Consider the following 24,143-nt stretch of genomic DNA (forward strand, 5'->3'; position numbering starts at 1 on the left):
TGACGGGTCCGCAAGCACAGATCCCACACCTTATCGCAAGCTAGTAGGCTGTCTTCAATATTTAGCATTTTCAAGACCGGATATGACAATTGTTGTTAACAAGTTGTCACAGTTTATGCATACTCCAACTGATACTCATTGGCAATCCTTGAAGAGAGTACTATGCTACCTAAAGGGCACTATTTATCATGGATTTTACCTCACAAAAAATTCTTCCATGGATCTCACGGCGTTTTCGGACTTCGATTGGGGAGGTGTAACAAATGGTAGACGCTCTACAACCACATATCTTGTGTATCTCGGTCCGAATATCATCTCATGGAGATCCTCCCGCCAAAAATTCGTATCACGATCATCTACGGAGGTGGAGTACAAGGCCCTTGCAAACGCCACAGCTGAAGTTACTTGGGTTAAGAATCTCTTACTTGATATTGGCATCAAAATTGCAAAACCTCCGCTCATGTATTGTGACAACACCGGTGCAACATACTCTTGTGCTAATCCTATATATCACTCAAGGATGAAACATGTAGCCCTGGACTACCACTTTGTTCGAGAACAAGTTACCGATTGCTCTCTACGTGTACGACATGTCAACTCCTTTGATAAACTAGCCGATGCATTGACTAAACCTCTCACTCGCTCCCCATTTCAACGACTTCGATCCAAGATTCGCGTATCCGATGGATCCTCCATCTTGCGGGGGCGTATTAACTAATTATATTAAGCATGTATCTCACGTGTATATTTAAAGCATTCCAATGTAAATACTTAGTCCAGTTACTGAGTCAAGTCATAGAATAGTTTCTTGTATCTATTCCTAGATATAAGCTTAGATCAGTTAGTAGACTTAGGCTATAAATGCCTCTCGTATGTAATCAATATTCATCAATCAAATATACATTCATATATCTCTCTTATTTTTAATCCCCAGGCATGAAAAATATATGAATTACATGTTATAAAGAAGCTTACAAAAAACACCCCGTTTTCCATAAATCCCCTATAAAGTATTTATATAAAACCTCATTTTCCTACATGCACATCGAAATCAATCACGAAACTTACTAAAGTTTTCTAGGTAAATTCAACAAAAAAAATAGAAACACCCAAATTTAGATTTCATATAAATGAATATAATGATACACCCATTTGAATATAAACAAAATGGAGAATAAAACACTTACATAATTGCAAAAGTGGTAATTTTGTTTTCCATTAACATAAATAATCATAAAGAAAATTAGCTAAAATATACACCTAAATCCAAAATCATGTCATAATGGCTCCATGCGTCCTTTAATTTGTCTGTCTTAATAAATTCACCTAATAACGATTCTTTCACATCCCTTAAATATTAATTGAACTAAAAGGATGCAATTTTATATCTCATATATTACAAATAAAAGGTTTACCTCATCGAATAAAATCAAAAAGTTTTGACTCCAAGTCCATAGAAACAAAGGTAAACTTGAAGTACTCTAGAAGAATCATCACATGTTTTTCTCTTGGGCGGAACTTCATTACAAGTTCTTCATTTTTCAATAGTTAGCGCCTGAAAAATGATCCCAAACAAACCAGAAACCAAGAAAAGCCATAAAAAATGTTAATATGAGTTTAAAAGATAAGAAAGGAAAAAAAAAAGCAACAAATTCAAATAAGAAAAAATTTAATATTTCTACGTCTTTGTTCCTCATCAAAAACAACATAACACCATTGAATCGGGGAAAGAAAGCCATCATCAATTAATGTTATATCATATTTGTGATGAGCACATCAACAGGTAACGCATGTTCCTGCAATATCTCATCACATTATCATACACATGAGTCTGTTAGAAGTAATTTATATCAAGTTATATAAATTGTAAAAATCTTGTTGAAAAATTGTACATCCATACTTCCTATTTTTTGTAAAAAACAGAAAACATATTTAAACTTTGATGAGTGTTAATATCGTCCATTGCAAAATCAAAAGAAAAATACATCTAATTACCTACAACACATTTGGGAAAAGAAAAGATTAAAAATACTAATATGGTGTTCTTTAATGATACCCCTTCAATTTCATAAGAAAAATATATAAAAAAGGATACATATAACATGACTAATGGTACTCATTAACTTCATGTAGTTAGGGCTTCAAATTTTGGTATACTTTACAATAAATTCAGTTATAACATGCTTCAATGTAAAAACAACATACCAAAAGACATAAAAATTAAAGCAACTAATTCGATAACCAGAACAATCAAGAAAAATTAAGAGGTATTAATGCTAACCAACAATGGTATGTACAATAAACCCTAAAAACGAATGAGGGAAGACATAACTAAAGAATCGCCACAAGAAATGCATTAAACCTTAAAAAAGAAATTGATTAAAAGCTTCGAGAAGCAGAAAAATAAAAGGTCAATTGCGAAACCAAAAAAGGCGTGGATTGAAGTTGTGATCTGTAGCTCCCAATGAAAGAGAAAAAAATTTGCTTCCTAATTATAGGGGAATATAAGGGAATTGAAGGTTTTCATTTGATTTGATGAGGGATTCGAAAATTTTAAAATTTGAATCATATCTAGTTTCCAAAATAAATAAGCGAAATTGGGGGAGATAGCAGACCTAATTTCTTGATGAATATTGTTGATTCTATGAGATGCGACTCTTGGATTTGGAGGTTCCAGTAACCCACATCTCCAACACCTTGGCACTTGACCAAACCCAAAATAAATTTGCTATTCACCTTTGACTTCATGTATTAAAAAGGACACGTAAATCGAACATAAATATACATAATAACCAAAACCCATAAATGGATAGCAAGAAATCATCAAGGTAAAAAAAACCCTAGACCAAAAGAGTTTACCTAAACTTGGAACGATGATGATTGAAGAATGGGTTCCCTTATTATAGCTCTCCAATACCCCATGAAGATTCTGATCGTTAAATAAAATCGAACGGAGATAAAGGAAGAAGCCTCGCAATTTAATTGTTGATTTGGAGATGATATTGTAATCGTTGATTCTTTGGAATGTTAGTTTTTTAGAATTAGAGTAAATTCCACGAATGATCCCTATGGTTTCGGGTAATTTGCGTGTTTGGTCCCTAAATTATTTTTTTAACTCGGAAGGTCCCTACTGTTTGTTTTTGTTACGCGTTTGGTCCCTGTCTTATCTAAAAAACCTATTTTTCCCTTGATTTTTTAATTTATTTAAATAAACACACCCCCAACCCAACCCTCTCACCTTACCATACCTACCCTACCATTTTTCCCTATTTAAATAATTGTCTTTTTAGGTAAGATAGGGACTAAACGCGTAAGAAAAATAAACAGTAGGGACCAAACGCGTAACAAAAACAAAAAATAGAGACCTTCCGTGTTAAAAAAATAAGTTAGGGACTAAACATGCAAATTACCCCAAACCATAGGAACCATTCGTGTAATTTACTCTTAGAATTAATACGATATATGATATGCGATTATATAGTAGCACAATGGTTGAATTGGAATTTTCAGTTTGATAATATGGGCGGAAAAAAAAGCTGGAAGAGAGCTGAGAAAATATCACATGGCGAAAATGTATTGTTTTATTAGAATAAGGATTCTAACAATAAACATCACACATAAGTTTGTAATGTACCTAGCATCACAAAAACCATGTGTAATTAATAAATTTTTTATTGTTTTCAAAATAGTTGATGTACTGAATAATTAATATAAAAATTATATTTTATTACTATTACTTAATTTATTATTAATATTTTTATTCTTGTTTTAATAATAATAATAATAATAATAATAATAATAATAATAATATACAAATATAAATGACAACAAAAAGATAAAACTCAAAAAAAAAGTAAGTAAAAAGACAAAAAAGTGGTGCACCAAGCAATTACTGATTCATAAGGAATTGTTTTTATATTTTGTTTATTTTTTCCAAGTGACATGTTTTTAAAAGGACAAAAATGCAAAAATGGTCCCTGTGGTTTGTCATTTTTTGTGGATATGGTCCAAAGCTTTTAAAAATTGGATTTCTGGTCCTTATTGGAAGGTTTGTTTGTGGAACAAGTCCCTGGGGTTAACAACCGTTTGTTTGTGGCTGTTAAACCCCTCACGTGCATTGCACACGAGGGCATAAATGTCTTTTTACTTGAGGGACCATTCTTACAATTCTTGAAATAATATATAAAGACTTCCCCAACGTTCAAGTTCTTCCCCAAACGTTGTTCTGCAACTTTCAAGTTGTTCTTCATTCTCTCTTCCATCTCTCATCTCTCTTTGTTAACAGTCGGGGTGTCAGTTAATCACACGATGGTTCTCTGTTTTTGTGGTAAGTTTGCTGTTGTTAAATGCTCATGGACACCGAAGAACCCAGGCAGACGTTTCTATGCTTGCCCTCAAAAGGTAAAGAAATTCGTTTGCACCCATTTGATTTGTAATCAAATAACATTTGTTATTTTCCCCTTTTTGAAGGATTCTGCTTGTCGCTTCATCGGATGGGTTGATCCCCCCCTGTGTGAAAGGTCTAAAGTCATTATTCCTGGACTATTGAGAAATATTAACCGAATGCAAGCTTGGTGTACAGCTCTAAAGATCATGTTGCTGGCTAGTTGAGTGTTTTTTGTGATTTTGTTCATAAGGTCTGTTTAGGTTTAGTTAATAGGTCAATGGGGTGGGTTTTTATTTGTTGAAGATCGATAAAAGTGTGGTTTTTTGGTGGATTAATGGTTTTTGGTACTTTGACCTAGGTTCTTTGTAGTTGTTTGTAAGGTCAAAGTAAGTTGTTTATGTAGTAAATGACTTCCTGATATAAATATGAATTTTATGGAATTGCTTATGTTGTTTGTAAGGTTATTTGTAGTTTTTGCTTATGGAATTGCTTATGTTGTTTGTAAGGTTCTTTGTATGAATTCCAATCAGTTGGTTGTACTTAACAACTGCTTTTTGTCCCAGCTTCTCATTTTCCAAATCTTCATTTTCTTCATCATCAAAGTCAATGGCAAGAAATTCGGACAACTGTTGATTTTTGTCTTGCTTTGACAAAAATGAATTTTATGGAATTGTTGATGTTGTTTGTAAGGTTCTTTGTAGTTTTTGTAAGGTGAAAGAAAGGTTAATGTGAATAATTGACTGTAATGGTTATAATAAACAATAATAACCAAAAACCATAATAACCAAGGCTGCAATTACATAATAGACTACAAACATATAGTGCAATTACATTATCCTAAAATATGCAACCATATAGACTAATACTTATCATACTAATGAAAACCAAAATAACCATAAGTCATAAGTTTTTTAACATCAAAACACTTCCAAAAGTAGCAAATAACATCTGCCAAAACAAACACAACCTTGATCTTCAACTTCCACCTAACTTCCACCTCCTTGACCTTTGCATGTCCTTGAGTTGTGACCTTTGTTTTTGCATTTTGCACATGTTACACTGACATATTTCCTTGTTAATTTTTGAACTCCATCAGGACCCACTTTACAGCCTTCTTCCTGACTTACACCATGTGTACCAGTCTGACTTTGACTCCCTCTTTGACTCTGACTCAATTTTTCATCCTCACTTTTCTTCCTCTTCTTTGTAGGCCTACCTATTTGCTTATGATGAATTGGAGGGATAAGTGTTGTGGGACACAAACTTTTAGGCCACATTATTCTTCCTTTTATGGGCTCTACCTTATAGGAATATGCATTCTTCCATGTATCCAACCAATATACCTTTTTGACCCACCTGTAAATGTCACCAACATCCTCTGAGTTCTTGGTCATTTCATAAAGGGTTGCAATGGCATGTTTACATGGGATGCCTATTAGCTCCCACTTCCTGCAAGTACATGTGTTGTTCCTAACATCTACAACATGTTGGTCTTGCCATGCCCGAGTGCCTTGGTATTTCTCACCCCCATTCCACCTAGCAATGTAATGTGATGCATGAGACTTGTTTACATCCAATATGGTTGTTGCAGTGGGTGTTAAAGGCCCTTTTGCCTTGTCCATCACCTTCATAACATTACAGATTCTCCTCATCAGGTATTGTCTAATATAGTCCAAACAACCTATGATAGGCTTATCTCTTCCCTTTATTATCTTGCTGTTAAATACCTCACAAAGGTTGTTTAACAGTATATCAGAGATTGCTCTGCCTGTTAAAAAAATTAACATATTCTTTTAAGTACAAGTACACATTTAACATGTAGTAATTTATGTACCTGTAAAATGGCTTCTTGCCCAGTGTTTTGGAGGAATCTTTCTAAGCCATTCACATGCCTCCTTGTCATAGTTGCTAAATTCTTTCATGCAATGCTCAAATTCAGGTACAGTGGTTGCAGTTGCACATCTCCATAAATGATCCTTGTACTATTTCAATTTCCATTTCACTCTCATGTTCTGATGTATGTGCCTGAGACAATACCTGTGCTCAACACATGGGAATAGTTGGGCTATTGCTGGTATTAAACCCTAGAACAATAACAAAAATTAAGTATTTAGTTTATATAATAATAAGTAATTAATAATACAAGTTAGAAAGAGATACCTTTTGTCGATCTGTGATAAAAGTAAAGTTAGAGTTTGAACCAAGATCCAAGTCTTCTCCTAAACACTGCAAGAACCATACCCAACTACTTTTGTTCTCTGTCTCAACAATGGCATAAGCAAGGGGGTAAATACCATTGTTAGAGTCCAACCCAACTGCTGTTAGAACCTGCCCAGGAAATGGTCCTTTCATATGCGCACCATCGAAAGCCAAAAGATCCCTGAGGCCAGCCTTAAAACCTTTTTTCAGGGGACCTAAGCAAATGTAGATTCTTTTAAACCTCCTCGTTGGGTTTGATGGGTTTTGTTCACTGTAAACATCAATCTTGACAGTTGTGTCAACATTGGTTGCTTGCAATTCAAGGACATAGTCCCTCAAGATCTCATATTGTTTCGTATAGTCACCCTCCACGGTCTTAGTAGCAATAGCCTTGGCCCTGAATACTTTGTCAATAGAAATACCTACCTCGAAGTCCTTTTGAAGTTGTTCCTGCAATGCTCGAAGAGGAATCCCTGGATTCGTGTCGATTTGGTCCATGATTCGCTTGGTTATAAAAGTAGCAGTGCAAGCTCTAATCTTCCTACTTTGAAGGCAAGTATGGTTGTCATTTAATATCCTTACAAACCAGGGAGATTCTGTGTTTGACCTAGAAGCATGAAGGAACCAACTACAGTTTACTTTTTCTGAATTTACCTCTTTGCCCTTGGTTTTATTTGTGGGATTAAGGGCCAACCACCCCACTTGCATTGATGACAGGGACTACACCTCTACACAATGCCCGAAGTCTAATCTTGTCATTCTTTTTATAATATAAATTCCTCCTAGTTTCTAGTGCGTGCATGTCAATTTTTTCTTTCAATTCTTTCTTTGATTTAAACTTTTTCCCAACATAAAAACTGGCCTTATGGACATTGCCAAGACTGCATCTTTTCTCCTTAGCTAGATTTTTAAGAACACATCTTCTTTTCCTTTCATCTTCTGACCCTTCATCTAAAGAATCCCATCTATCATTGTCAATGACTTCTATGTCCTCATGTTCATCATTTGTCCCAACCCCGTTATGAAACCCATCCATTTGAACACAACCATAATCCTTATCAAGATTGAGGTTAAAGTCAGTCATATCCAACTCCACTTCTGATACATTGTTTTCATCATCAACAAGTTCATCATATTGTTCTTCTGATTGTTGCCTAAGATCATCACTATCAGCAGACTTTTCATGTTCAGACTGATGGTCTTCAACATTCTCATCTTCTGGTGGTTGATAATGTTCTCCATCAAAAGGATCAAAGTGATCATGAGAAAAGTTCTCATAATGAAATTCATCATAATCAAAGTTATCATGGTCACCACCTTGATCTTGTACCACATCATCCATGTTAGCATGCTCAACCTCTTGATCTTGAACCATATCATTCATGTTAGCATGCTCACCAACTTGATCTTGTACCACATCATCTAATTTAGGATTCTCACCACTTTGATCTTGTACAACATCATCCAATTTAGCATGATCACCACCTTGATCTTCTACTACATCATCCAATTCAACTAAACAAAGCTTTTTGGAACAAGAACTTTGACCAACTATTGAGTTCACCCTTCCATTTCTTCTATACTGTGGTGAAACTTGTGTAGGGAATTTGTCAAAGAGTATCAAGGACATATACCCTGCCAACTGTGTTTGATCATTAGCTTCATCTATCATTGGGGTTTTATCCTTTGCTGGTACTTGAGGTACATTTGCTTCTTTTGGAAGATCACCATCACAGAGCTCCTTAATAATAACTTTTTGCTTTCCTTTTGGAGACATAAAATAGGTCAGCAAATTAGTTTTTCCATGTTCTGTATACACTTCAATGACCTTGTTATCTCCAATATACTGAGCCAAATTCAAGACATCATTATCATTCCCTAAAGCTCTGAGGCCAAAATCCAAGTCTTCATGAGGAATCCTAAAATGGTAATATATTACTGGGGGTACAAAGTAACCTAACTCTAGCATCATTGCGTCTAGTTCATGAACTGAGAACTCATCAATGTCTACTAAATCAATATATCGCACTTCACCTTTAACATATTTCGTGTTTGGAAGCTTTGTAAAATTTCTACCATGGTGTAGCTTTATGCTGAACATTGTTGGTACACGCTCTACAAGATACAAAAAACATTAAGTAAGAAATTATCAGATGTTTGTATTTTTGGCTCTGTTCTTCAAATCATCAAGAAACCTAACACAATTTCGTAAACAGAGGATAAGTGAAACTAACCATATTCATTTGTAATGTCATACGTCTCGCCTTTTGGCCTAATTGCCCACATTACGAACACCATTTACAGTTGAAGAGCAAAAACAAGTAAACACCTTGGACCAAATCTTGATTAGGGTTTTTGCGTTCAAAACGAATGACGAAGAAAATGGAAGTGGAAGAGATAACTAAATATTTTGTGATTTTGTGTGTAATATGGCGCTAAGACTGTAACAAGCGGGTTTATTTCATGAATTGTAAAAATGGTCCCTCAAGTAAAAAGACATTTATGCCCTCGTGTGCAATGCACGTGAGGGGTTTAACAGCCACAAACAAACGGCTGTTAACCCTAGGGACTTGTTCCACAAACAAACCTTTCAATAAGGACCAAAAATCCAATTTTTAAAAGGTTTGGACCATATCCACAAAAAATGTCAAACCACAGGGACCATTTTTGCATTTTTGTCTTTTAAAAAAGAACCGGCCGAATGGATCCTTTATTTTTATTTTTTTCTTTAGAGTAAATTACTAAAATCATCCCTGTGGTTTTGTCAAAATTGCACGTTTGGTCCTTAACTTTTTTTTTTTTGCACTCGGATTGTCCCTGTGGTTTGATTTTGTTGCGTTTTTCGTCCCTGTGGTTTGATTTTGTTTCATTTTTCGTCCCTTACATACATAAAGTTAGGGACCAAACATGTAACTTTTACGAAACCATGGGGATGAAAAACGCAACAAAATCAAACCACAGGGACGATCCGAGTGCAAAAAAAAAGTTAGGGACCAAACGTGCAATTTTGACCAAACCACAGGGACGATTTTAGTAATTTACTCTTTTCTTTATGTGTTGTGGAAGACTTTTCTCTAGAAACTGTAGACTTTTCTCTAGAAACTTAACAGGAAAGCATGCAAAGTTATGGCTTGAAATGACACATAAGGTTCGTGTGAAGACAACGATTTTGAAATGACACATAAGTGAAGAACTCCCATCTCCATTAAAGAAATCAAGCCAGTAACGACTAACATGGAAAACCTATTGAAGATCCAAGAAAGTTAGCAAAATCGTTGTCTGGCGGCGGAGAACCGACAGTTAGCGGTGGTAATCTTAGTGGTGATGAAAAGGGTGATGAAGGTGTTGAGGATGACAGTGGTGGTAGCTCACAACCAAGTGGACCCCTGACAAATCCAATCCATCCACAACATAATGGGTATGGATACCTACCCCCTCATTACCACACACAACCACATGCTACGGTGTGTTTAGTTAACACAACACAAAGCACCCTCCGAGAACTATACAATGTTGTATTATACACAACCACCACCGTAGTTGAATGCCTACTCACATTTCGGTTCCCATATGGTTTTGCCACAACATGTACAGTCATACTATGATTTGTATTCTCAACATCCATCAAATTCTTTGAGATGTTTAGTGATGAAAATCAAACGGGTATTTGGTGATTGTTGATTGAGTGAGATCTATAGTTTTTTGCAAACTCAAAGACCAATTTAACACTTTACTCTTTAATGGAATTAAAAAGAACAATAAAAAAAACTAAAGAAAAAGACCGACATGGTTAAATTTAGCAAAAGTAGTAGTCACAGGTTGTTTGATAATTGCTGAGTAAGAGACATATAAGAGGAGTCGAGAACAACGAATCAGGAGCTTCTAAGTGTGGTATCAAGAGTTTAAAACTGATTGAATTGTTAGGGGTTGGAAGAGAAAAAGGTTTTGAAATCAATAATTAGTTTGAATCTAATTGAAAGATCGTGTGATTATTTTCTGAATAGGATATTTCGACTTTATACATGAGTTACACGAAATCCAAAGTATGAGAATAATCCTTCAAGGGAGTTCCGTATCATTGCATTAATATGAGACCACAAACTAGGGTTTTATGGAATTCAAATTCTTATGATTACCAAATATAAAATCAAAAGTTGATTTGATCCTAACCCCACCTAGGTGCTGGCCTTGGACCCCAAGGAGACGACAACCCCCTTTACTCCTACCATTTAATCGAACCAAAATCAATCTCATTTTATACAAAGATGCAATCCACACCTCCTAACCAGTCTAAAAAATCAGGAGTTGAACTTTATTGTTAATTTGTGAATTAAATTACACTAAATGACGATATGAGAATAAAATCATCAACAAATATCAAACAATCCATTAAACTTTATTATTTACGGTTCATTTGTTTGAAAAATATACAGAGGTGTGATTGTAGTCTTCTAGAGCGCCGAGTCAATGGCTGCTGGAGCCAGTAGCTATCATACGTGTCGTTTCTAACATTTTCTGCGAAATTGTGTCTTCATTATCGAGAAATCGTGCATTTCCAACTCCGATTTGACATCACGTGGACCCTAAATATTTATTGAAATTTTAAAATCAACTGCATATCCACCTCCGATTTGACTGCATATCTGTGACTATACACAGGAAACATTCCAGCTTCTCAAATTCTCTCTAAATTTTCAAGATCTCTAACCATCTTATTTCCTATCGGTATGGATACTGGATCTTCCTCGTCCTTAGAGTTGCCACAGCAGTTCCGTCAGTTTACACTTTCTGAGATTCACTCAGCAACCCAAAACTTTGATGAGTCATTGGTAATCGGGCGTGGGGGTTTTGGCATGGTTTACAAAGGAACCATCACTGATGGGGCAACTGATTTGGTTGCGGCTATAAAGCGCCTGGATTCAACCTCTAATCAAGGAGCAGTTGAGTTCAGGGCTGAAGTTGAGATGCTTTCTAAGTTAAGGCACTGTCACTTGGTGTCTTTGATTGGTTATTGCAACGATGGGCAAGAGATGATTCTTGTTTACGAATATATGTCCCATGGAACCCTTGCAGACCATCTTCATAAATTTCAGAGTCCTTTAACTTGGGTGAGACGACTCAAAATATGTTTAGGGGCAGCCCGCGGGTTAGATCATCTTCACACAGGTGCGGGGATTAAGCATGGAGTTATACATCGCGATGTAAAAAGCTCAAATATATTGTTAGATGACAGCTGGGCTGCTAAGATTTCAGATTTTGGGTTGTCAAAACTTGGTCCAATTAATCAACCGTCCACTTATGTTAACACTTTTGTGAAAGGCACTTTTGGATACCTGGATCCAGTCTACTTTGCAACAGGCAGACTGACGAGAAAGTCTGATGTGTATGCGTTTGGGGTTGTATTATTTGAAGTCTTGAGTGGAAAACAAGCGGTCGATAGTAATCTTGATGAGGAGCATTGGGGTTTAGTAAATTGGGCCCAAGAAGCTCTGAAAGGAGGTAGGCTAAAGCAAATTGTTGATCATACCATAACAGACAGAATCTTGCCTAAATGTTTGAAGGAGTTTGGATGGCTTGCAAATAGGTGTTTGCATAACAATCCAAAGCAACGACCTACAATGTCTGATGTTGTAGTCTCTCTTGAATCTGTTTTATCTCAACAGGATAAACCCAATTACACATTGCACCCTCCAGGCATGAAAATATTTGGTAATAAGGTGCCAATGTTTCTGTCTTCATTCAGTGGGGATAAGTCAGGTAATTTGTTTTGTCCTGGTTTCTTTGGCTTGTATACACCTATTGCAAGAACATATTTATTATCAATTTGTTTTGGCGAGTAGGTGAGCATATACAAGTCTGATAACTTTGCAGTTGAACAGAAGATATTCCTTCATTGAGGATCAACAATACATAATTGAATAAATAAATAAAAAATTGCAAAACCTAGTGAAATTGAGGTAGCTTACATAATCGAATAAACAATTGTCACCATTCCCAAATGACATCCTTGTATTTCTTACTTTCAAATTTATATGGCTCAGTTGTTTTCAAAACGCAGAACATATACCTGTTCTATATATTCTATGATATCGTACAATCCTCTATTTTCTTATTCGTTTCTAACAGATTTTTCTTTGTAGTTGGGAGTAAAAGATCTTTGGAGTTATACTTTGACACTATTGGAGGTGAAAACAGAATATTACGCAGGTTTGACTTTCAAACTATTGTTGACGCAACTGAGAACTTCTCTGATAGTAATAGAATTTCAGGATGGGGCTGTGGTTCCGTGTACAAGGTATACATAGTCGTACATCTTCTTTAATTCCATTATTTCAAGGTTTCCAAAGATTGCTAAAACTCCAACTTGATTTCTCTTTTTCAGGGAAGGCTGCAAAATGGACAAGGAGTATCAATTGACAGATATAATTCTGATTCCAAGTACCAAGATTATAAAAATGAAGTGGCGTTGCTGGTAAAACTTGAGCATGAGAATTTGCTTAAGTTGCTTGGATATTCCATCAAAGGAACACAAGTATTCCTTGTCTATGAGTCTGCACTTTATGCAAGTCTAGAGTGCTTGATAAATGGTACGCTTCTTATTTTTGAAACATACATCACATGCTTATGCGTTATGCCACACCTTGGTTCAAAAGAGGGCAAAGTGCACCTATTAACCTTAATTTTTTCTAAACTTCAAAATATTCTCTCTCTATATATATGTCTTTGTAGACGTTAAATGTACTGTGTTGGACTGGAATAAGCGCAACAAAATAATACTAGGTGTTGCAAGTGTACTTCTGTACCTTCACCAGAATAATGTCATACACGGTAATCTCAATCCTGAAAACATTCTTTTAGATGAAATTTTACACCCCAAACTGTCAGATCTAGGTCGACAAACGGGATTGATTGCATCGAAGTGGATCACTAATACGGGACGTATGTAAGTACGCACATACCCTTTTATTAAAAAACTTCCATTATCGATCTCATGCTGCTGTCTTGAACTCCTTCAGATGTTCTGTTTCTTAGTGATCCCATTGGATCCAACAAAAAGGCAACTGCTATTTGGGATCACGATGGTGACTACTAGGGTCCTCGAATTATCTAAGAATATATTATTCAAAACTTACTTTCTTCTTGTTTTTCAACAACAAAGGTTGTGAAATCAATTTGCTTTTTGGTTGCAAGGTAGTGTTTAGACCTAATGTCACAGTTGTGGTTAAGACCACATGGTCACTTGGGTCACTCAGTATTAGTAAAGCTAAAGCATCGGAAATGCTTTAAATCATCATATATTCTTCCACAATTGAAAATTGTTTTCAACTCTGTTACGGTTCATATTAAGTCCGCAAGTATTTTAAGCTCGAGGCATAGCTGTAAGAAAGTGAATATTAGAAAAATATATGTATGATATCACTTGGTAATTATAAACTTTGAAAAATTTTGTAGACTGTTAACTTCCCCAAGATGGTAAAATATTGCATTTGTTATAGGACAACCAGAGAGAGTCCCTATGTTTTGGGGCAAGCAACTCCTTGTAGTTTTAGGAGAAAAGTTTCCCAGATACATTAATTTATCTTTGCAATGTATATTTTCTACTCAAAGCTCCCGTAATTTGTAGTTATGGTCCAAGCTATGTCACTGCTATGTCACTGCTATGTGTGACAGGGGATATATTGCACCAGAAGTACATCAGACTGGTCGTCTGTCAACTAAGGCTGATGTGTATAGTTTTGGTGTGTTGATTTTGGTAACCGTGACTGGGTATACAATACACAATCCCAGAGGCAACATGACCTTTGAAAGATATGTATATGTAAGTATGAATGTATGATTATGGATGATCAGATCCTATATAATCCAAAGTACATATATTGATGTTTTAAGATTGACCTAAGCATGCAATTTGACATGAATTTTCATATCAATTTATTGTCAATCTTTTTCAACTTGTACTTGCTTTTCTATGCCCAATTTTTCACAATGTTTGAATCATAGAAAAGATGCTTGGTTTTTCATTTTCTTCACATTTTGTGGGTCTTAATTATGTGATGTGAGTGAGAAATGTTATATGTTGTGTCTCTTATGTATTCAACGTGAACTTTAAACAATCCACATTTAATGAATGACTAATAGAGGACCATGATCAAAATGATTGGCAAACTTATGTATATAGAAAATGTCAAGACACACATCTTTTGGTGCAATGGTTTTGATATAATCATAGATATGTGGAATTGTTGTAGGCTTGGACAAATTGGTTGGAAGGACCATCTTCAGATATAATTGATCCTAGAATTCATGTTGACTCAAGCACCATTACAAGAGTCATCCACATTGGGTGGTTGTGTGTTCAAGAAGATCCAACTAATAGACCAACAATGGAGGAAGTTGTTGGCATGCTCACTAACACTTTATCTCTCGCTCTTCCTAAACCAAAAATATATATGATACCATGGCTGATAAAAAAGTATTCAAATTATACAGATGCCTTTAAGGAATTATTACCAACCAATGACTATGATTCTGGGGCAGATGAGGACTTCATATCTGAGTTATGCCCTCGATAGTGTCTAGCAGGTATATATATAACTCTCAAATCTCCTTACTAAAACCAATGCTACAGGTTTTCTTTAAGCTCCTCATTAGATGCTAAAGAAACCGGATTTTGTATTATAAGTCTCTTATTATTTTATTTTTTTGTAGGTTAAGTGAAAGCCCTATTTGATCTTTAATAGTAAAGATACCATGGATAAAATAATAAAGATCAAACTTAAAAACTCAATCCACACAAAGCATACACACAATAGTTTTCAAATCAGAAGTCTTCTGAAAAACAAACAGCTGCAAAAGGTTAAGTGTTGCGCACATGCTGGGCAGTACAACAATAAGTGGTCTTCTGAAAAACAAACAGCTGCAAAAGGTTAAGTGTTGCGCACATGCTGGGCAGTACAACAATAAGTGGTTAGAAGTTTTTTTTTAGAAAAAAACAAACACCTAAGATAACGTGGATCTACAAGGGCATGTGAGGCTGCATCGTGATGCAAGGTTTCAAATTCTATGTTTTTATTTAACTTGTTATATAAATGAATACATACTATGTTCAATTTAAGTTGTTATATGATATTGTGATTAAATATTATGTTCATTTTAAGTTATAATTTTAGTATGTTAGCATTTAAGGTTTATGTTCAATATCCGTAGGGTTTAGGTTAGGCAAAGGGCCCATTATATATCATTATTTATATTAGGTTTAACAATCATTATTAATCAATCAATCTATTACATAACATGGTATAGGTCAAAACTCTATTGTTGACCACAACCCACAACCCACAACCGTTCCCCTCCACCTTTGACAACATTCTCTCATAGTTGTCGGAGGTGCTTCCATTATTCTCTATAGAGTAAATTACTAAAATTGTCCCTTTAGTTTGGTCAAAATTACACATTTGGTCCCTGACTTTTTTTTGCACTCGGATCGTATCTATGGTTTGATTTTATTGCATTTTTCGTTCCTATGGTTTGATTAAAATTGCACGTTTGGTCCCTAACTTTATGTATGTAAGGGATGAAAACAACAATAAAATCAAACCACCGGGACGATCCGAGTGCAAAAAAAGTTAGGGACCAAACGTTAAATTTTGACCAAACCATAGGGATGATTTCAGTAATTTACTCTTCTCTATATTTTCCCTTTATTTTTTCCTCCTAAGTAATAAAACAACCTCCAACACCAAACCAGAACTCTTTCCTCGACTTCTTCCACTGCCTTGTTTGATTATGCCTCGTCCTCAGATGGTCCTTGCCTCTAAGCCTTCCATCTTCTTCTTATCTCGCCTCTTCTTCAAATCTATTTTCCGAGTCTTCGTTCTCCACAACTTGGGCCCTCTTTTTTTCTTGTTGCTTTTCTCTGGACTCCTCTCTCACCAGCTCCATGATTGTCTCCGTCACCACTCCTCTCTTATAGAAAGGAACCGTTGTTGGTCGCCGCTTCTTCTCTCTCCTTATCTGATGAGCAATTGTTGTTAGTCGCCATCTGATACATTCCAAAAATCATAAAAAAAAATAAAAATTTCAAAGACAGCCCATTTCAATAACAAAAATGTTTACAAAACCATTGTTTTAAAAGTTAATCAAAATTAGAGTTTTGCCCAAGATCCAATATCATGAAATCAGGAAGATGTGCACGATCACGCATTCGCTTTCCCACGATCATCTGAACTACCTGAAACAATAAACTAAAACTGTAAGTCAAAGCTTAGTGAGTTCTCCTAAAGTACCAACACACAAACATATAATAGCATGCATACTGGGTCCACATATAACAGACTGGATTGCCCCTGATCCTACAACTTGAGTCTGGCTTGCCTTTCAGGTATACAACTCAAGTCTAGCTTGCTCCCGAGCCACATCATATGTTTGGTTTGCCCTCAAGGCCTACAAATTTGTATGGCTTGCTCCTAGGTTTGTTGGCTTCCACACAAAGCAGTAATACCTCAACCCAACCATACTATATTGACATGTACTTGATAGATAAACATATAACCGACAAATATGTAATCATACAGCCAATCAATAGACTTACAGGCAGTTCTACAGTTTAATATCGCATAGCAACATCCTAAACATGGATACGTAATCCACTAGGCCGGTATTGGTGCCTTCGACCCCCAAGTTGTAACATCCTAAAAATATAGATAAAATTGTTGTTTTTAAAATCATCCAAAACATATGATACGCATATCAAATTAGTCAAAAGTGTTTCATAGCAACATATCATTAGAGTAAAAATTCCAAAAATCTCAAAATACAAAAATCATAGGGTGATGCGGTGTGATCAAGTCGGGCCCTTCCCCTTCGAATTAGAAGTACCTTAAACATAAACTGAAATCCGTAAGCATAAAGCTTAGTGATTTCCCCCAAAATACCACATACCATACAACATACAACCAAGCATATATGGGTGCTACAACCGCTTCACTCTATTTCAACCGGATACTGTCCAGCATATCTAGGTGATTACAATCTCCTTCGGTCTATTTCAACCCGATATTGTCAAGCATATTTGGGTGCTTGCGATCCCTTTCGACCTATTTCAACCGGTTACAGGGTCTATTTCACCCCTATCTTTACCACATAAATATAATAACTAGATAATCACAGAACATCAAACACATACATGCATTCCGAACAATTATTGTAACACCGCGTTCGGGAAATGGGTTTCATCCGAGAAGGTTTCGGGCTGGTGTATGTTGTTAGAAGCATTGGGCTTCTCGTCACCCTCGTATGAATGTAAAGTTATTTGGGAGCGGGTTTAGAGTAGAGGAGTTGTGGCGTTTGGAAGAGGATTAGTGTTTATAGCTCTTTGTGGAATAAGTGGAAAAGGTCCCATGCATGCATGGCATGCATGCATTTTGAAGTTTGGCTGGGTACACCCAACGTAAGCTGGACTTACGCCCAGCGTAAAGGGAGGAAAGATGGCGGGGTGGCCGGGTGAGTACGCCCAGCGTACTCTCAGAAACTCCAAACCCTATTTTAGGGTCAGCCACTATATAAGGAACATGTTGGTTCATACCCTAGCCTCCTTAAGCTCATCTTTAACCTCAGAAACCCTAGAAACTCGTATTCCCTCCATTGCTGGGTGTGTTTGACCTTGGAAAGCTCATTTTAACAAAAGAAATGCTAGAAGGAGAAAGGAGAAGTTGTCAAGGAAGAAGAGGAACAATTGGAGCTTGTAGATCTGAAGAGATACCATCCTTTGGAGCTTGTTTGAGGTATAAAGCTTCTTGCTTGCCATCTATTTTGCATAGATCTAAGTGTTGTGGGGTTTTTAGCATCTTTCTTGTCCCAAAGTTCTCATCTTGATTCATGCTTTGTGTTGGCCGAGATTATCTATCCTTTCAGACCTTTGGAGAGGTCTTGAGTGAGAAAAATGAGGTCCCAAGGGCTGTAGTTGTTCCATGTGTGAGAAACATAGTCTTAATGGATTAAGACCTTGGATTAAGAGCTTTATGGACGTCCCAAGTGATAAAGTTTGAGACTTTATGAGTTCTAATCATATTTGGCCTAAGGATCTGAAGTTTGGGCTTAAGAGCTTAAACCATTAAGTCATTATGTGGAATTGTTGAGCATCAGGGTTACGCCCCGTGTAACCTTCGAGTACGCCCCGGGTAGCGAGCCAGAGCCCCGATTCCCTTTGCGAATCAATGTTGTACGCCCCGCGTACCAAGGAGGGTACGCCCAGCATACTCCCCCTGTTGGACTTTCATATTGGGCCTTAGAGTTTGGGCTGTTTTTTGGGTTGTTGGTTTATGGGCCATGACTGGGAATTTATGGATAGAGTATTTTGGGCCCAATTATTGTTATGGACATTGGATCTAGGCCCATTTGGTGAGGTGGGCTCAATTTGGTAAATTGGGCCAATATTGGACTTTGTATGAGATTTGGACTTTGGTCTTGGCCCGATAAGTGGATGTATGATTGGCCTAATGTTTATTTTGTTATGATGGTTAGTTCGGGATTGGCGGTGAGTTGGTGATTCGAGAGTCTGCTTCTTCAGTTCAGAGTATCGACATTCGCGAGGTGAGTTATCCTCACTATATCGACAGGGTCTAAGGCACCAAGGTCGGCCCTTTATCGGATTGAGATTCGGATATTTGTTGTTATATTATTGCTTTGATATGTCTACATCCTGGTAGCTAGGATGGTATATGTTAGAGACCTGGTTAAGGTCGGTTTCCTGATATGTAGGGTGATGCTATGCTAGTGACCGGTTAGGTCGGTATCCTGGTTAAGGTAATGATATGTTATGTGATCTGCTTGATCGGCTTGTTGACTATGAACTGTTATATGATTGTATGTTATGTGCACATGGTTGTTTGGACTGGAGTTGGGTTGAGGCGGGTCCTGCTTTGTGTTGTAGGCCAAGATACCCAGGGCGGACCGGTTGTTCCGAAGGCCCAGAGAGCGGTCCGGATAGGCTGTAGGCCCCACGAGGGCGGACCAGATGTGCCGAGGCTCAGAGAGTGGACCAGGCCGACTGAAGGCCCGATGCGGGCGGACCAGTCATACTGTAGACTCAGAGAGTGGACCAGGTGGGTTGAAGGCCCGGTGCGGGCGGACCAACCACACTGCAGACTCGAAGGACATGGCTAGACTCGGAGGATGGACCCGGTGGACTGAAGGCTCGATACGGCGGACCAGTCACATAATAGACCCGATATGCATGGCTGTTCTATGTTCTGTTATGTTATGTATGTTATTTATGTTATGGGCTGGAAGACACTATGTTATAGGACGGAAGGCAATATGTTTTGGACCGGAAGGTCGTATATGGGGTTGGTATTTTGGGGGTATCTCACTAATCTTTCGGGCTTACAGTTGTGGTTTAAATGTTTTTCAGGTTCTTTAGGAGACCGTGGCAAGGCGAAGACGTGATCGTACCGCTCCTCGTGTTTATGTTTATGACATGGTTACTGGGAATACTCTGATATTAAATGTATTGAAAACCTTTTTGTAATAACATTATTAAAATGGGTTGTTTTTGAAAAGTTTAAATTTTATTGAAATTTTTGGTCGTTACAATTATCACAAAGACAATCATCTTATTATAAGCATAATGAAACATCCCACAAATACGGTCCAAAAATTTCATTTTAAGTCATAAATAAAACCATAGTTAATAATTCATCACATAAAAACCATAAATCATGTATCTCAAAATACCATAAACATCTTCCAAATGTATTAGAGTATAAACATCCCAGGCTAAAACAATTGGTGTGTGCAATGTTGTCGTCCCGAGCTCTTCCTTCCACCACTGGAAGTACCTGAAACCAAAATTGAAAAACCGTAAGTACGAAGCTTAGTGAGCTCCCCAAACTACCAAATACCATACATATAATCACATATATTGGGCCCTTATCCCTTCCTAGGTCCCCGACCGACATAGGCTCGCGCCTGGCATCGAGCCCCACTCGGTATACAGATCTGTTTCTCCTAGGCCCCGCCTTTCTCTGGGCCTCGCCCGCTGTACTCTACAAACAATATCATATAATCATACTAGCTCATACACAAAACTATATGCTCCAGTCCTAAGGCCTCGCCTATCATGGGCCTCGCCCCTACTCTGCTAATGTTGAGATATGGAACCCCATCCATACTCAGCTAGTGATGAGATACGGGCCCTTACCCACACTCACATCCCTACCAGGCACATACAGGTATCACACAAACAACCAATATAATCTAACATACAAACATTCCTCTGGCACCGCCTGCCATCGAACCGTAATCCAAAACATACAACTACTGACACATTCAAGAATCACAAAGATCTTGAAGGGTTTTGAGCATTCTAACACTTCTAAGGTGTATATGCAACCCTAGAAACCTTGGATCTATGTTTTACTAAGATACATACAAATTTTATTTTCCAAGGTTCTTAACCTAACTAGCATGACATGGGGAACTTTGAACCATAAAAGCTAGTAGAAGAACATACCTTTCTTGTTGCTTGGATTCCTTGAGAACCTTATAATCCTAGCACCTCAAATGTGATGCCTCAAGTGTTTCACACAACACCACAACTCCTGGAATAACTTTGAGAGAACTGCACTATCACTCAAAATCGGCTAACCTTCTTGTTCTACACATAGTGCCGATTTTGGTAGCCCATGGGGTCCTTTTATAGTTGTGTCACAAGTAGGGTTACAGCATGTAAACCCTAATTGATATGGCTTTTCATATTCCATGATCCATGGGTTTATAACCTCCATGAACTATCCATGGAGCACATTATGGGTTTTAGCCCAATTCAATAACCATGGATCATTAGCCCAATATAAAAGAATTGATGATTTACATAATCAACCCCATATATTTAATTAGTCTCCTTTTGATCACCAAATTAATTCTAAATTAATTCTTGATCAATACTAATTAAATAATATTATTAATATATTAGAACTTATAATATATTAATAAACCTTAAGTGTCATTTCTCTCATTTTGTCTATCCAAGTGTTGCAATGCCATGCCAACCGGGTCAAGTACATTTTAGAAATAGTTATGAACTTAGACACCTAATCCAATAGTCTCCCACTTGGATACGTCTAATAACTATAACTGCATGAATGACTTCAGGAACCGATCAACAATCGTAGCTCTTTCAAACTCTCGCAAAACTGAGATGATAATGATGCGCCATTTAAGATAAGTAATCATATAATCCTCTGTTCTAGATATCAGCCGGACAAATACATGAAACAATGTTGTATTTATTGTCCATCAGTTTGTTTCCCGATTTCCGATTTGTTTGACATAGAACTTAATCGAACGCATCAATTTAGTTCTGATCGAGCTCGTTACATAGGTCAACACAAAATCATCGAGGGGCCTAGATATCGCTTCTAATCCAAGAAGGAACAGATAAACTTCGACTCATATGCTTGTTCCACTACTTGTTGAATTATACACAAAGGCATGTTTTATAACATCGAGTTACCAATGCGTTTTTGTACAATCAATGTATAACCAACTCATAATCAACAACTCATATCTCTAGGTTTGAAGACTTATATGATATTACCGTCTCACGATTACTCAGGATAAATTCTATGAAGTGATACAAGTGAGTGTAGGTTGAATCCAATACTCAAAACTTATGAGTACTCATGAATGTTGTAGCAACTCTTGCTATGTCGAACGCCTTAGACATCTACAAGCCAACTTTATGACAATCTTGATTCATATCTACTTCCAACATATGACCGACTGTGGAGAATTTGAATAATATGATATATCATAACATAATTATTCTAGAAGTCAAAACATGCAAAATGAAATGATAGTAAACGATTGACAGAAGATATCAACATTTTACTTATAAATAAACAACAACCTTTATTTATCATCAAATGTCAATTACATTTTACAAATTTTAAAGCTATCTAATTTCTAAAACTAATATCATCCTTTAGCCCTATGCGCCTCACATGTTGAAGATGCTTAACCCTACCCAGTCCCTTCATGAGGGGATCTGCTGGGTTCTCATCCGACGATACCCTCTTTGCCACAAGGAGTCCTTCTTATATTCAATGTCTGGTGAAATGGTATTTTCTGTCGATGTGTAAGGATATTCCGTGATCCCTTGGTTCCTTGGCTAAGGCAGCTGCACTTTCACTATCACAGAAAATCTCCATAGGCTCCTTTATAGCTGGTACAACTCCAAGGTCTCCAATGAAGTTCTTTATCCATATAGCCTCCTTTGCTGCCTTCCTTTCTGCTATATACTCTGATCCGCAAGTTGAACTAGCCATTGTCTCCTACTTGGAACTTTTCCAAGTAATTGCTCTTCCGTTTAAGGTAAAGCCCCAGCGATAGCGGAAATTATCCCTATCAGTCTAGAAGCTAGCATCACTATACCCTACTACTCTCAAGTCATCACTCCCACCGAGGGTAAGGACCCAGTCCTTAGTCCTCCATAGGTACTTGAGAATGTTCTTTACCGTAGTCCAGTGAGCCTTGCCAGGGTTCCCCTAATATCTGTTGACCATGCTCAATACAAAGGCCACATCAGGACGAGTACAAGTCATAGCATACATAATTGAGCCTACAACGGAAGCATACAGTAATCGACTCATCTCAACTATCTCAGCCTCTGTACTCGGGCTCTGAGTCTTACTCAATCTTACATTACTCTGGATCGGTAACTCTTCTTTCTTGGAATTCTGCATGCTGAACCTGTTCAGCAAATTTCATTTTTTAAAATTAAAGTTATATATTTATATATGTAAAGTATTAAATATCATGTGTGTATATATATATATATATATATATATATATATATATATATATATATATATATATATATATATATATATATGATATTAAACTTCAATAAATACGTTTCTTCCTTTCTTATTTTAAAGTTATACATTAAAAAATATTTTATGTTTATACTTTAATTTAATGTTATTTTTTTTTAAATCAACCCGTGTGATACACGGGTTTCACACCTAGTGTATAATAATACACTAAACCTATAGTTCAACATAACTAATTAAACATTATAATAAAAAGTGTTAAGCACAATACAATATATATTTTCAGTTATATTAGAAGCAAATGTCAAGTACAATTACCAATTGTTCATATTAGAAACATAAAACAAATTTTCATGATTTCCGACCGGAGGATTATCCGGTAGATTGTTTTGGTTGAAAAAGAAAACCTGTCATTTGTACTTCAAGTAAGGCTTGCTTTCGTCGCATTTCCACATTTCCAACTCCTTTGCGCACCGCTTTCTATTTCATTACACAACATTTATACCTAAAAAATGGTAAGATAATCACATATAGTTAGTAAATTAGGGGTTTTTCGTAGCAAATCTCATAACTATTTTCTGTAAGAAATTTTGTAGCTATTTGTTCCATAGAAAATTGTTAGCTAATTCTTGTATAGAAAGATTCAACAAAATCAAATTTATTCGTAATAATATATAAAAGATGTATTAAAATAAATTTAAAAGTAACATCAAACTTTAGAA

General features: G+C 36.5%; 1 protein-coding gene across 6 annotated transcripts; it reads left to right on the forward strand.

Moving 5' to 3' along the window:
• Positions 1 to 11,205: 11,205 nt before the first annotated feature.
• Positions 11,206 to 15,737, forward strand: LOC145047583 (putative serine/threonine-protein kinase PBL7). Of its 6 annotated transcripts, XM_078995883.1 has the most exons (7): positions 11,208 to 12,343; positions 12,727 to 12,881; positions 12,969 to 13,173; positions 13,316 to 13,529; positions 14,258 to 14,405; positions 14,836 to 15,169; positions 15,296 to 15,737. In XM_078995883.1, the coding sequence occupies exons 1-6, from the start codon at positions 11,314 to 11,316 to the stop codon at positions 15,157 to 15,159; spliced, it is 2,076 nt and encodes a 691-aa protein (XP_078852009.1). In that variant the 5' UTR covers positions 11,208 to 11,313; the 3' UTR covers positions 15,160 to 15,169; positions 15,296 to 15,737. The 6 variants fall into 6 exon arrangements, 4 of the variants coding, with proteins under 4 accessions (XP_078852010.1, XP_078852011.1, XP_078852012.1 ...); XR_013682284.1 differs by lacking the exon at positions 15,296 to 15,737 and having other exon boundaries at positions 11,206 to 12,343; positions 14,211 to 14,405; positions 14,836 to 14,975; XR_013682285.1 differs by lacking the exon at positions 15,296 to 15,737 and having other exon boundaries at positions 11,206 to 12,343; positions 14,211 to 14,405; positions 14,817 to 14,937.
• Positions 15,738 to 24,143: the final 8,406 nt, after the last annotated feature.

This window comes from Lactuca saligna, chromosome 5 (genome assembly GCF_052625555.1).
Source record: "Lactuca saligna cultivar CGN05327 chromosome 5, ASM5262555v1, whole genome shotgun sequence".
Lineage (NCBI taxonomy): Eukaryota > Viridiplantae > Streptophyta > Magnoliopsida > Asterales > Asteraceae > Lactuca > Lactuca saligna.